General features: G+C 32.4%; 3 protein-coding genes and 1 non-coding gene across 4 annotated transcripts; 1 reads left to right on the forward strand and 3 right to left on the reverse strand.

Moving 5' to 3' along the window:
- Positions 1–387: 387 nt before the first annotated feature.
- Positions 388–7,979, reverse strand: Su(z)12 (Polycomb protein Su(z)12). The gene is made up of 9 exons (XM_090107876.1): positions 7,824–7,979; positions 7,687–7,733; positions 7,324–7,611; positions 6,808–7,018; positions 6,062–6,294; positions 5,126–5,342; positions 4,576–4,781; positions 3,218–3,492; positions 388–2,961 (listed from the first exon to the last, which is right to left on the reverse strand). Exons 1-9 carry the CDS (start codon positions 7,921–7,923, stop codon positions 2,271–2,273), a joined length of 2,268 nt encoding a protein of 755 aa, XP_089964002.1. The 5' UTR covers positions 7,924–7,979; the 3' UTR covers positions 388–2,270.
- On the reverse strand, positions 4,114–4,185 carry TRNAD-GUC (transfer RNA aspartic acid (anticodon GUC)). The gene has a single exon. It is a non-coding gene; the product is annotated as a tRNA-Asp (tRNA).
- A 507-nt stretch (positions 7,980–8,486) lies between the features above and the next one.
- LOC149903887 (uncharacterized) lies at positions 8,487–11,618 on the forward strand. The gene is made up of 5 exons (XM_090108291.1): positions 8,487–8,949; positions 9,189–9,436; positions 9,873–10,005; positions 10,610–10,739; positions 11,409–11,618. Exons 1-5 carry the CDS (start codon positions 8,590–8,592, stop codon positions 11,492–11,494), a joined length of 957 nt encoding a protein of 318 aa, XP_089964417.1. The 5' UTR covers positions 8,487–8,589; the 3' UTR covers positions 11,495–11,618.
- A 140-nt stretch (positions 11,619–11,758) lies between these two features.
- LOC149903888 (ubiquitin domain-containing protein UBFD1-like) lies at positions 11,759–14,290 on the reverse strand. Its single transcript, XM_090108292.1, has 6 exons — positions 14,140–14,290; positions 13,569–14,008; positions 13,352–13,477; positions 12,952–13,093; positions 12,574–12,620; positions 11,759–12,417 (listed from the first exon to the last, which is right to left on the reverse strand). Exons 1-6 carry the CDS (start codon positions 14,150–14,152, stop codon positions 12,307–12,309), a joined length of 879 nt encoding a protein of 292 aa, XP_089964418.1. The 5' UTR covers positions 14,153–14,290; the 3' UTR covers positions 11,759–12,306.
- Between the last annotated feature and the right edge of the window lie 264 nt (positions 14,291–14,554).

Here is a 14,554-nt window from a genome sequence, read left to right on the forward strand (position 1 = left end):
GTTGTAAGTTTTTATGAAAATATTTCCTTCTATGCTATAAAGTAGGGGTAGTACTACACTGAGGTTCCCGTTTGTTTGAGACTGTCGTGTAGCGCATAGTACAAAACATTACTTGCAAACGCAAACATAGTTTCAGAAGGCGAATTTATTTAGGTATTTTCTAACCCAGCATTTGGTTTGTTCGTCACTTTGGACTAATTTGAAACACGGTAATTAGACTATCCAAGTAAAGACATAAAAATCTGGAAGCCTGGAAGAGATCGCTACCTAGCGATAAGGCCACCGTTTGTACATATTATTTTTCTCTTATCTGTTCTTTATGTACCTATCTCTATTTATTTTGTGCGTGCAATAAATAATTAAGATAATAAATAAATAAAAACAAGATTAGTTCAAAATAATCATTTAATATTTCATTTATAAGTACAAATCATTATCGAACATTACTTATAATGGAACAATACAAAAAATAACAAAATTGATGGAAAAATAATCAATACTTAGGATACATATATCCTATGTTCGCGTCGTGTGGGTAAAAGTGTAAAGTGTTATTATTAATCCTTATGCTAATATCAGAATCTTTGAGAATTGTAAGGCAATGAATATTGCAGTCTTGTCGTATTCTGGTTATGACTCGGGGACTACGTTCTGGATATTCTAAGCTAAAAATAGACTATGATTCTAAAAAATCTTATACAACGAATCATGATAAACTGCAGTAGATTTAATATTATTGCGCGAGGTCGAATCACATCTCGATAATACTAAGTAATGTTATTTTATTGAACATTAATTACATTCGGTTAAAACATTGATTTAGTACACTTTATATTGTCGTCATCGTCTATTTTCAACAATTTGAATTGAAATTACGCATCAATTCCAATTTCACAAATAATTTCTCCTTTTCACTTTGAATTCATTGATATAGTATTAACCTAATGACTTTAAGATTTCAAAACCAGCTTGTTTAATAAACCACGTTGCCTAAAATAAGACAAATTCAACTTTATTCTCAAAGGAATACGATCTAATTTACGATTTATTCACTCTCACATACTATATCAATGCATATTACAAACAGCAAAACATTTACTTAATTAGTTATAAGGGTAAAATGCTGAATACGTTTTAGTTTCATAATTCGAGCATTGTTTTCTATTTACCACAACAGATGCGTAGCTATAGCTAAGTATATAATGTGCATATAGAAGTACATATATAAATGTTTAGATAACTATACGATTATAGGCAAGATTAACTTGTATAATTTCAATACAATACTACAATTATTTACAATATTTTCATGCAAAAATATTCTAGATTCTTGAACACAAAATTTCATTTTAACAATTTTGATATCCCTTATAGATATTCGGCGGGAAATTGAAATATAATAAATTCCCCTAAAAATTATCAATATCCCATTTGATAGATTTAGAATTTTATTGTATCCAATACATGGTAATACCATTGTATTTTTTTTTAATTTCTACCCAGTATCTCTTCTACACTTTAGGCAAGCAATCCTTCAAGCTATTTACGCTTCAGTGCGTTCCTGCATATTGCATATACGCATAAAAACATGATTTTTAAGTGCATTTGGATAATTTTTATTTGCCCCTTGACTAATAAATACATTGGTAGACCTATAGCTACGCAACTGCATCACATTCAATTCACCTAAACACTGACATACATTACAATATTAAAACTTATTACGATCGCACAAAATTATCTACTCCATTTTCCTACGAATTTCATCTAAATTCAAACATTTCTTCGACTATTTCTGTAAAATTGACTTTTATTGAAAACTAAATACTTTTAAAATATTTAATGCAAGTCTTCGATCAGTCTATTGAATGGATCTGTAATTGCATTTCACTTGAGCGGAACACTGTTATTGATTTATAAAATCCAACTGTACTCTAGTAACAATTGTAATAACAGCCATACTTTCGCCGACGAAGTGAAATAAAAAAAATACAATGTTATTGCTTCAAAGTATCAAATAATATAATGAGCGAGAGATCCACGATCGAGAGAAGATAGAAATACGTACTATAATTTAGCAAACTTAACTATTGCCATCCATTTAATGGACTACTTAAATATAACACAATCGGGCAATAAAAAAGCATCTATAATTTTGACGTAATCGATGAATTTTTTAATCACAAACAGATCACTGGAAATAAATTATCGCGTGAAGTTGCACTAGAGCCTCAAAAGGGCCAGTCCTTTGATCAAAGGCTGAGTTTTCGCTATACGGAGCTTTTTCTCTCCGATATAGAGGACCGTTTCCTGCTCTGTATGCTTCCGGAGGACATTTTCCGTTTGCTCTCTCCATTGGGAGCCGGACTTGCCGACTTGAAATTAGAAGAAGTACTAGCCATTCTATTGGCATTTTGCAGGTTCGAAGTTTTCCTTCGCACTGACGGTGAAGCGTCTACATTTAACTTGGCAGTGCTAGTTTGCGGTTTTTGTTCTATGATCACTGGTTGTTGGAACTTTCCCACCGCGTTCCAATGTTCCCGCTGCGCTTTCAACGACTCCCTCATCTTTTCTTTGGCTTCCGCGTTATCGGCGAGCATTTGGTTGAGCATCTGAACCGTCTGATACAACGCCACCGAGCTTATCAGACCGAAATCGTGCAACGAACTCATGTGGAGTATAAAATTTCTATAGAGGTTCTTTTCTAGGAGTTCCTTTCCCTTCATTTGTAGGAACATTTGGCAGGCGAGCGGTATCTGGCAGTCGCCTACATAGTTGTACTTCATGACGTGTAGGTTCCACATTTTCATGAGTTCTTTCTCGCCTTCGTTAACGTCCGTGAACTCATCTATCATCATCATGGTTTTTTGTTGGAGCCATAGTGGGTCTGTTTCGTTTTCCGAGTCTATGTCTAATTCATTGGGATACACGGGCAGGCATGTTATTGTGTGGTGATATAAACTGTAATTAAAAGCAAACATGTCATTGAAGTAATTGTAAAGGTAAATTAAATTTATTGTAAATTGTAAATATTAGAAAGATGCAAAAATCCATTGTATTAGGTATTTTAACATTTTTACTTTACAGAGGATTTTTATTCTAAAATAGAATCTCTCCATTCACGACAAAACAGCCATCTCCAAATACAGATAATACAGAGTCATCGTATAGAACGTGATTGATACGTCTTTTCAACTACCTACACAAAAAAACTTACCGATTATGCCCCGTAATATACGGTCTTTGCGCATCCAGTATATCATTATCATCGAGTTCCAAGAACTCAGCCAAGCTATGTCTTGTTTGGCGTCTTCTGGCCCTGGGCCTCCAAATCAGCAGGTGTGTGAGTGAGGCCCTACGTGTGGGGCCCGCGCGGGGCCCACTGGCTGAGGAACGGCCCTGGGACGCTATGAGATCGTGAGGGGAACCCGTGTAGGAACCGTCGTAAAGCTCGTTTATTGATACGTCGATGCGTGCACCGCCGGGGATCGGCTGTAGATTAAAAATTAAAATTACAAACATGTATTGATGTTAGGAATATAACAGATTATTTGGTGCGGTTACAGAATTGTAATAAGATAAAAAAAAATGTGTACGTGTACTAGTGTACACACGTAAGAAGTGAAACTTCTTTATGACCTTATTTTTCAAAAAATAATTTACTATATTCAACTTTACAGAAATACGTCGAATCACGCGTTGTAGAAATAAGAAAAAGACGGCGCGTAACGGAAAAATGTCACGCGTAACGAAAAAATGTTACACTAAATTTTTTTCCAACCCCGATAAAGAAGTTTCACTTCAATAATTATTGCAATAAGACATGCCTGAATTTCACATAACATTGACAACAAGCTTTAATGCGTCTATAATTACAATAATAAATTTTATTTAGAAATCAATTCTGCACTGCAATTTATATAAAATTTATTAAAAATACGAGGCACTATAATAAATAGCCCATAAATAAAAATTTATATTAATGATCAAAAAATGTATAGCTACTTGTTACAAGAAAAAAAATCACTTCAAAAATTTCCAAATAAAGTGTTATAAAATAAATAAATTCGTTATAAATTTAAAATAACACTAAATAAAAAGAAAAAAAGAGTTCTCTCCGGCGGGGAATCGAACCCCGGTCTCCCGCGTGACAGGCGGGGATACTGACCACTATACTACCGAAGATTGTGATTGATGTCGCGAAATAGTCGGTCATAAGAATCGAACTAAGATAAAATTACGATAAATAAAAATGTAACAGAAACGGGAACATAAGATGAGTCATGATTATAAAGCATATATTTTCCCTGTGACAAAATTTATTTTCGTATGCGTAATCACATGGCATGATATGAAAAAGGATAAAAAACCATTTCTTTTTATCTTTATTTACTGTAAATATTATTCTGTTTGGATATTAATTATTTAAGATTAAATAAAAAAATTACCAATTTCGCAAGGATTGCACAACAAATTAAGCTTTTAAAACTACATAATAATACTTTTAAACTATCAAAGTACTGCAAATTTTTTTTTTCATGAAAACACATATTAACCAAAAACAGCACTACTCACAAAGTATGTAAAGTTGAATCTCGAATGGCACAGTTTCAGGTGTTTCAACAGCGAGTACAGAGTCCCACAATCCAATGAACACCAGGGGCAATGTAAATCATCGCACGCCTCTGTCTGTTGTCTTGAGTTGTTGTTGTATAGGAACTGGTAGATAATCTGTTGTCTCTTGCTTTCGCCTTCACTTGTTTCCGATTTTATTTTATCATCTAGGAAATATAAATGGATTTTTTTAGCAGAGTATATACATTAGAAGATGCAATTAAACAAATATATGTATGTGTGGAATGACAATATTTTGATCTGTATTCCAAGGATATTAAGTTTAATTAACAGTATCAATATCTTTAAAATTTATTTTACAGGTGATAATTCTTTGAAACCATTTTGCATTACATTATTGGAAAGAATTGTATGGATTATGATTTTTATTAGGCATTAGATTAGTTAACAAGTATTTTATAGCCAAGATATAGATGCCACAGTTATTTGAAAGTACACAATAGGTGAAACAATTTTAGCAATAAAGAAAATATTAATATGTTAATCGTACTTGTCTTATTATCACTAGCACCACATTTACTTGTTGATATTCTATCTTTGCTTGTATTGGATTCCTTCTTAATTCCATTAGTCTCATTAGCTTGGTACAATTTTGGTCTATTCACTAGTCCGTTTGTGGGTTCTTGACTCCAACTCAGCTTGAGTTTTAATAGCGGTCTGACTTTGAATATGTCAAACGGATTTGTTTCCGAGTGCAATTCATTTTCCTGTAATAAATGTGCAATATGGGTTATCTGTATTTTTAAGAATTTATACTGAGATTTGTTAAACAATTGCATTGAACTTTTTTGTAACTATCTAATGACAATTAGTAAGTTTTAATTTCTTTACTTTGATATTGTAATTTTTTATGAGGGTCTTTCATTAAACATTGGTTGTTGTTTTTGGCCTGTGGTGACCACCTTCTGTGAGTGACATCAATTGAAAATATACTTTATTGTTCAGCCAATTCAATTTAGCATGCCAAGTTACATGAATGCCACTACAGGCCGAAAACATTGACCCATGCTTAATGAAAGACAATAATAGATACAATAAAAATACTCTTCATATTTTTGAAACTTATCCAAAAAGTTAATACTTACTAGTTACTAGATTTCTTATATAAATTAGAGGCAACTGTTATTTTTGTTACCAACTAAACTGAGTACTTTATTAAACTGATACTTGCCAATTTTTCCTTTTTACAGTTACCAAAATCTTACTTATAAACTCATGCTTTATTTATAAACTAGCTTTCCGCCCGCGGCTTCGTCCGCTTTCTCTAAAACCTAATAAATTATATACTAAAACCTCCCTCTTGAATCACTCTATTACAAAAAACCGCATCAAAATATGTTGCGTAGTTTTAAAGATTTAAGCATACATAGGGACATAGGGACAGAAAAAGCGACTTTGTTTTATACTATGTAGTGATATTACTTACATTAGGTATAGTTTCCCATTGGGCCATTAAAGCCTTATGCGGTGATCTAGCTATAGTCGCACTCCTGCCTCCTGGTGTAGCATCATGTAAGACCAAATCATATTCCCCATTTGTAAGAAGGCATCTATTGTGCTTGTCATAGACAATCAATTCACTTCCATAGAGCTTGCTCCATTTATTATCTGTTGGACTTGAGTTTATGTCAGAGGACTTTATGCGCTTTGTGAGTGGTTCTGGAAACATAATTTATGTGTTAAATATTAAATGTATGTAATATATGTAATATTAAATATTAAATGTACATATAATATGGGAATTTGATAAGTTATAAACACCCTGTATAAAATATCTTGTTATAAATGCAGGTGCAGTTTCTGATCTCCAACTGGTCATCATGACAAAAAAATGGAATAGCCTGAGTCTTTGTTTTTAGTCAAATTTTCATAGCATTTTGTTCAAAAGATGTTTGATATCCTTCTATTGGGTGTGAATGTGCTAAGTGGGCTTTTAATGAATAATCTCTTTGAAGTCCATTAACATTTCTCCACCAAATATTTCCACTAGAGTAACAGCTTTAATGAACTCACATTATTGGGTTAACAATCAAGAATTTAACATAATTATATTAAAACAGATATGACAATTTTGTTGGCCTTTTTACTGTAGTAGAATATATGCTATAGTTACATTTTATGAGAATATAATTGCATATGTTATAAAGAATAGTATAAAACAAGTATACTTACCATCACTATCCCCATTGGTTATTTCTGTGGTATTAGCTGTCCCATTAGTGTTACTTGTTGACTTAGTTATCGTTACTCTTAGCATGAGCATGTATGACTTGACATTTGGACCCTGGGATGGACTGAATGTATCGCTCGCTATGCTCACTGCAGATGCCATCGCTGGAGGCTCTGATGATGAAGGATTTAGAGGCACAGAACAACTGCCAACCTTGATTGGGAATATTGAAAATAAATATTGGTTTGATACAAAGAGGATTAGAATGTTGCATATAAAATGTATAAAAGATTTAATCTATTACTGCTACAAATACAAAAAATAATAATTTGTAGAGTAGCAAGCCTTCAAATTAGTTAATTTAAAAAAATGAAATCTTGATTTCCAGTTTCATGGAAAAATTACACATTTATCAGTGAGAAACTATTTCATGTCAGATGTCACAGAAATAGTAGCTTCATTTTTCATTAAATAGAAATACAATTTGCAATAATTCTATAGTTGTATGTTCTACTTACTGAAACTTCAACAATGGCTGATGAGCTTTCTTTCCTTTTCTTATGGCAGATCTTTAATAATAAAGTTTCTACTTTCACTTGGTAATCTCTTGAATCATCTAAGCTCTTGTCATAAAATCCTAGGAAAGTTAATGTCATGTAACCCCCAAGGCTGTTTGGTTGTAAGTCAGTACTTTTCTTCTGTGTAATTTTTTCTAACAACGAATCTACTTTAAAACCTACACGACTTTTATTACTCCGAGACATCCTTCTTTTCATATACGATAGCGTTCTATTTAGAAATATTGGCTGTAAAAATAAATCAATGCTTCATAAACAAGGCCAATTTAATTATAACAACTTCACTGAGGATAAAATACATACCGATAACATGTTACGAGTTCGTAAAAACCTGTAAATTTGTGTTGGCTCTGAAATTTAAAATAGTTTTGTTAACTTCTGTTGTGTGCAAATTAAGGCTAAGCATAGCTCAATGAAAAAGCTCACTAAACAGCACTTACTTTCGAATGCTTGCAAAAATAGCTCATGGTCCGCTTGTAGGTGATCTATTTTGGTATTTTTGTTTGTTTCGTTGTCTTTGTCGCGCTTTTTGGGAGGCATTTTGTTCTTTAGCTAGTTATCACAAATTGGAACCGCCAAGTTCAACAGTTCGTTGACTTCAGTTGACAGCGTCAGGTCAAGCGACGCTAGTGTCGTAAACCATGCGTTTTTTTTATAATTTAATCGATAAAATAGCGAACAGAAATACCGATTTTTTTGAGAAAATAAACTAGATTAAGAATATATTATAAGAAACATTTGTTGAGGAAAGATTAAATGTACGTGGAGATAAATAAAATAAAGCATTGAGATACATATTCGTTTCAGCCGTGGGACGTCCACTGCTGGACAAAGGCCTCCCTCAGGGTTTTCCACCACGACCGGTCACCGGCGGTCGAGATACATATAATATAAAGAAATTTTAAATAAAGTAGTTAAGTTATATTTAAATAATTCTGAATTTGATTTAAAATATGCCTTCTGCAAGCCTTCTGCTCGTTAAATTAATCAAAATTTCAATGCACTATTAAACAAGTTACCGATTTTATTATTCATATTAAATATTGATTCGAAGCATCACTAACTGTCATCGCTCTTGCTATTTTTGTCAAAACCTGTCAAAACCAAAACTTTGTGTTGTGTGTTTTCGAAGTAGAAATTGTTTATTTCAGTCTCAATTATTATTATATAAATCATGACATAAATACCATTAAATATGAAAAGAAAATGCAAACAACTGATAAGGAGTACGAGAATTTTCAGTACAAACTCGCAAACATTCAACAAAATGCTATAAGAAATGGCCTGAAGTTCAGTGTTATTGAAAACTATGAATTAATTTTTAAGGATACGGAAGAGCTATTAAAAAAGCGATACAATACTAAAGTTATTGTATCGGCGGTTTTTGCACTTTTGGTCTCGATTGTTTTCAGTATATTCACAGTAGATACGTTTGTAAGTGCTCGATGCTTGTTACCAAGCAATTATCTAGTGTGGGAAGCAACTCGTCCTTTGGCTAACTGCAGTTATTGTATTAATGTAACAAAACCTATTATATTACACAATGTAACAAGAAGCAAATTTGATGTAAGTTGATACAGGTTTGTCTAGTTACTGCTAAAATTGTGTTATTTATATAGAAGATTGTATATTTATGAATCTTCGTATATAAATATCGTTGTATCATCTAAAAATCTGTATATATACATAAGTACATTTCTTATAAAGAACTACTAAACGGTACCTACTATCACTTGACATCTGATTTTATTGTTCGCTATAGTTTTATTTTTTCTTGTCATTTAAATTTAAAAATTCTTCTCCAGAAATATGCATATTCATCAAAACCTATGATAGTTAAAAATGCAATTGGCCATTGGAGGGCAGTTAAAGAATTCAGTTATGATTTATTTAAAAAGCTGTATGAAGACACAGTTGGCAGCTATGAAAGTTTGGATGAGGGTTGCCAATTTTTAAATTTTAAAAGTGACCTCTTTACATTGAAGGAAGTCTTCTCAATGCCAAAGGAAAGAGTTAACAATGAACCTGGACAGAAGCCTTGGTATGTGGGATGGTAAGTGTTAATTTGGTTTTATTTAGTATAAACAAATTTTGTAATAATCCACAACGAAATTTGATTGGTGTGTTAGGAATTATCTATACTAATATTATAAAGCTGAAGAGTTTGTTTGAACATGCTAATCTCGGGAACTACTGGTCCGATTTGAAAAATTATTTCGGTGTTAGATAGCCCATTTATCGAAGAAAGCTAATAGGCTATATATCATCTTTCTAAGACCAACAGGAGCAGAGCACTGCAGGTAAAACCACTGAGCACAGCTAGTATTTAATAAGAAATAATGTTCTAGCTTGAATGAACAGAATATTTGTGATTTTTTTATTAACAGAATATATAGACTATACGGCTATTCATAAAGACTTATTAAAATATTATATTCAAGCAAATATTTCTTGTTTATAATCAATGATGTTGTTTCTATATTTTTTAGGGGCAACTGTCACCAAGGAATACTTCGTAAACTTAGGAAATATTACAGTGTACCCAACTTCTTGCCTAGTGATGCAGAATATCCAGCTACGGAGCACATTTTTATGGGCTATGAAATAGGAGCTGTTATGCATGTATGTATAAGTTCATTAAGCTATTGTTACACTATTATAGTAGTGATAAATTTTATCAAACTAAAGTGTGATTTATCATATATACACTGACATAATATATTATAATAAAAAAGACGTGTGACACTCGGGGACTGCCGCGGTAAAGCTATTGCATGCTATGCCTTCAAGCCACACCTCCGAGCCCGTTGGAGTGGGGAGCGTGAGGTTTTATCGTTACGGAATTTCTCGATTCGGTCCCCGCGCTCAAGGCCCGCGATAGAAGCTATGCAATAGCTTAAAAGTACTCTGTGACATAGACACTTATTATCAGTAGTATATTAGAAAATGTAATATTTTGTAGTTTTCTTCTATTGTTTGTTAGACCTTGGTTTAAATAACATATTAGTTCTGCATTCTTATATCTTCAATAAATAATTGTAAGATTGCTATCAATAAATGATAAGCTTCTCAAAGTATATTACATTCTTCAAAATGCACTTTTTACCGGATTTAATGACGAAGACACCACCTAACATGAATTCACGTAACTCCAAAATAAGTGTTAGAGTGTATTTTGTATTTGTCTTTTAGTTTTTAAACTTTATTTTATTTTATTCTGTTATAGCTGGATTACATAGAAAGGTTAATGTGGCAAGGTCAAGTCAAGGGTATGAAAATGTGGTCGGTTGCACCAGTGCCTGAGTGTGAGAATGTTTGCCATAAGTTCAAGTTTTATGTGGAGCCTTTGGATATTGGTAACTATTGCTTTTCATACTGATTTATATAACACTAGCTTTCCGCCCGCGGCTTCGCCCGCGCAGTCAAAGAAAAACCCGCATAGTTCCCGTTCCCGTGCTATCTCCGGGATAAAACCTATCCTATGTCCCGGGGTAAAACATAGCCTAATGTCCTTTCTCGGGTATCAAAATATATCTATACCAAATTTCATGCAAATTGGTTCAGTAGTTAAGGCGTGATTGAGTAACAGACAGACAGACAGAGTTACTTTCGCATTTATAATATTATAGTATAGTATTTGTTATATTGAAAAAGTTCGAATTTGAAAGTCTTGAAAATGTTATAAGCTGGATTCAATTCCTGGCAGAGATAATAAAAGAAGCTGCCCCCCTAGACAAGTGGCTTTCTATTAGCGTTATGTTGAATAGAATAGATTATGAATGTATGAGATTGACGTTTGATTACGACGACGACGACGATTGATTACGTAAATCTCATACATTCATAATCAATTCTATTCAACTTTACGCTAATAGAAAGTCTAGGGGGGCTGGTCTAGTATATGACAATTCACAAGACGTTGCTGTCTTGTCAACTGAGTTATTTTTTAACTAACGCCTATTATATGCATGATTTTAAAATGTTGCCATCTAAAATGTATGCTAATTCTTTAATTTCCCTTACAGTGTTGTTGGATACTCGTATCTGGTACCATGAAACCAGTATTCCTAAAGGACAGTTCTCCATAACAGTGCAATCAGAATATGGCTGAAAAAATATTTTTGCAGCTTTTTATTTTTATACAAACAATCAGTATTATTTAGACATATCTTAATGCCAAAAACACAACTTTATTTATATATAATTTAATTTTACAAGTTTTACATGTTTTTTAATTATTGTGCCATTACATTATATTTTTATATGTGACTATTTATTGACTGTATGTCTGACTATTTATTGATGTATAATGTATTCATGAATACAATTTTTTAACTATAAAGGATGTTTTTTCATTGAGATTAAAACAAAATGATCATTTGAAACATTTTATTTTATCTAACTCTATTATCCAAATTGCAGTGAAGGATTGACAGGAAAACTTAAATGTAATTTATAAAATAATTATTTCCAAAGCTTATAATAAAAATTATATTAAATAATTTAGCAGTCGAATTTGCTTTCGAATCAATCCTTTGCTGAATAAATATTGTAAATTTAAATAGAGATCAGGATCGAAATAACGGGATAATAAGCTCACGTATGACTTGGCTCCCTATATAGCAAGTTACAGCTGTTGAGTTTAGTGCATACAAATATCAACCAAGATCATTTGAAATCCAGCATTTCTGAAATGGCAATCAAGAAAATAATTGTGTGAAACAGCAAATATAATCAAACACTAGGTTTAATGTACAATCATTGACGTTGTATCTAATCTTTATACCCCAACCACAGATGGGTATTGTAATATTACAATGTTATAAAATAATGACTATTAGGGTTAAAATTTGACATTTAGATTTTTTTAAATATTGCAACTACCCAAGTAGCTTGTTAGTAAGTCGGCAGTTATGTGGACATTTAGAAGAATTGCCATACGCCAAGTACGGCATCTTTGATAGCTTCGATGTACTGCGCGGGCACCCAATATACCCAATAGCGAGATGCTTCTGTCGGTCCTAATTGAAGACCCTGCAAATTAAATAGTACATTACATCACCTAAGCTTGGTTATATTTTATTCTTTAATTGAAATGTATTTCTAAATACTTAGCAATTATTATTAAATTTCTTATTAGAATTATATACACAACTTAGTAGCCTTTAGTTCAATAATTTTATATCTTACCATAATATGATATTCTTCATGATCCTTTATTGGTTCTGAAGTAATACCTGAAATAATAATACTAAAATTATTTAAGGAACTTGCATCGCTAATATATCTATACTATAAAAATGAATCGCAAAATGTGGTAAGCGCATAACTCGAGAACGGTTGATCCGATTTCGTTAATTCTTTTTTTATAATATTCCATGAAGTACAAGGATGGTTCTTATGGAGAGAATACGTCAACATGTACCACGGGCGAAGCCGGGGCGGACCGCTAGTACTTCATAAAATTGTTTGTCATCTTATTTTCATAGTTGCTGTGTCAATTTATCAATTAATAAATTAAGTATGAGTTTTCTGTTGATAATTTTTTAAATATAAATTTATAAGTACTCTTAATAGATGTCATGGCAAGCTTCTCAGTTCGCTCCTTGGTTCCAAGCCACAGTTGGTCCTGTTCTGGTTTGAATGTCAGCCGCACCTTCCCACCGTGCTTATTTAACATGCCACTGAGGGGAACTGGTGGTAGGGGCTCCTGTATTAAAAAACGTTTGTAAATGTGTAATAAATATAAATAGATTTTGTTTAAGAGCAGCCTATGTATAAAATAAACATTTAAATATAAAAATAATTAAAGGTTTGGAATTAATTTAATTATACAAGAATGTTAGACCATTAAATTTAAGCGAATACAATTAATTGGTGAAGAGTTGCTTAATTCCGATAATATTCAAATATTGTGTGTTAAAACACAATAAATAGTCAAAGAATAAAGTAATTTTTACAAACTTACCTTTACACCTTTTATTCCGGGCATGACATCTGGTGGAATGCCTTTGTCCAGAACTTTCCTATGGATTTTTTGCATACAAAGCGGTTCTTTACTTGACTGACTACTATTTTTTTCTTCTTGAATTTCCTAAAATACACATTAATATAAATATTGTGATGAAATATCTTTGGTTAGTTGTGATGTAGTCAAAACATTATTATTAACACTAAGTATTCACCTTTGGTGCACTTTTCACAGCCAGAATATCATCCATTTTTGACCCCACAAGCATGACCTTTCCTCCTTTAACAACGCCAGCTTTTCGAAGGGTCACATCATCTTTTGCCATTCCTTTTATAATTAATTTTTGAGCTGATTGCGGCACTCCACATATTCGTTCCAAGTGAGCTTTTAATTCTAATACAGTTGCGTCGTAGGCGAATGTGATGTCATGTTTCATTTTATTAAAAACTACAGTAAATTCGACTTGTTCTGGTATTTCACATAATTCCAAATCTTCGGTGGACTCTGATGTGCATGCGGCGCTTTCTTGTGGTGTCTCTGTGCTGGGTTTATCATTGTCAATACTGCTTTTGCTTTCTAAACATGCCTTAGACGCTCCATTTGCGACGTGTGAGTTAGGATCCCTGTTCTCTGCTGTATCTCCTTTTTCTGATGCTAATAAACAAGACACGAGATGAGTTAGCAATATTCTAGAACAAAAGGCTGCTTTTGTGCCTCGATAAGTGGACAAATATGTCGAGAATTGTAAAACTTATGCATTTTACAAGGTTTTTATTAATACTCACTTATATAATCCATAATTAAATGCTATAAATTTCTAAAATTTTTACTCGGTAACCAATAAATTGAATCCAATAACGAGTTGTTTTGAAAAAAAAATTAAAAATATAACTGGCTGACGTGAAGCAACAAATTTTACACCAATCGTCATTCCGTCATGTCATTGTCTCATTCTACAAAAGAATCGTTCAGAAAGTAAGAATGAATGAAATAGAACGTAGATAATAAAGTTAAATTATAAAAAAAAAATACATTCAATTATGTGAAATATTAGCGTACTAAATAAATAAATAAGCGGTATATTCCTAAAATTTTTATACTTGAATAATTATCATGATAATTATGTAATAGCTGCATGCACATAATCTGTTAATAAAGCTATTCCGTTTCCATGGTTTCCGTGGCGCCGAAGTTTGTAAA

This window comes from Colias eurytheme, chromosome 12 (assembly GCF_061535395.1).
Source record: "Colias eurytheme isolate Ceu_HAF_F1 chromosome 12, ilColEury1 Martin Lab GWU primary, whole genome shotgun sequence".
Taxonomy (NCBI): Eukaryota; Metazoa; Arthropoda; class Insecta; order Lepidoptera; family Pieridae; genus Colias; species Colias eurytheme.

Coding starts and splice junctions, on each gene's coding strand:
- LOC149903888 (XM_090108292.1), bottom strand. Junction 12,621..12,951: donor TGCCATGACATCTATTAAGA/GTACTTATAAAT, acceptor TTATTATTTCAG/GTATTACTTCAGAACCAATA. Junction 12,418..12,573: donor ATGAAGAATATCATATTATG/GTAAGATATAAA, acceptor TTTAATTTGCAG/GGTCTTCAATTAGGACCGAC.
- LOC149903887 (XM_090108291.1), top strand. CDS start 8,590: ATGCAAACAACTGATAAGGAGTACGAGAATTTTCAGTACAAACTCGCA. Junction 8,950..9,188: donor TAACAAGAAGCAAATTTGAT/GTAAGTTGATAC, acceptor ATTCTTCTCCAG/AAATATGCATATTCATCAAA. Junction 10,740..11,408: donor TGTGGAGCCTTTGGATATTG/GTAACTATTGCT, acceptor TTTCCCTTACAG/TGTTGTTGGATACTCGTATC.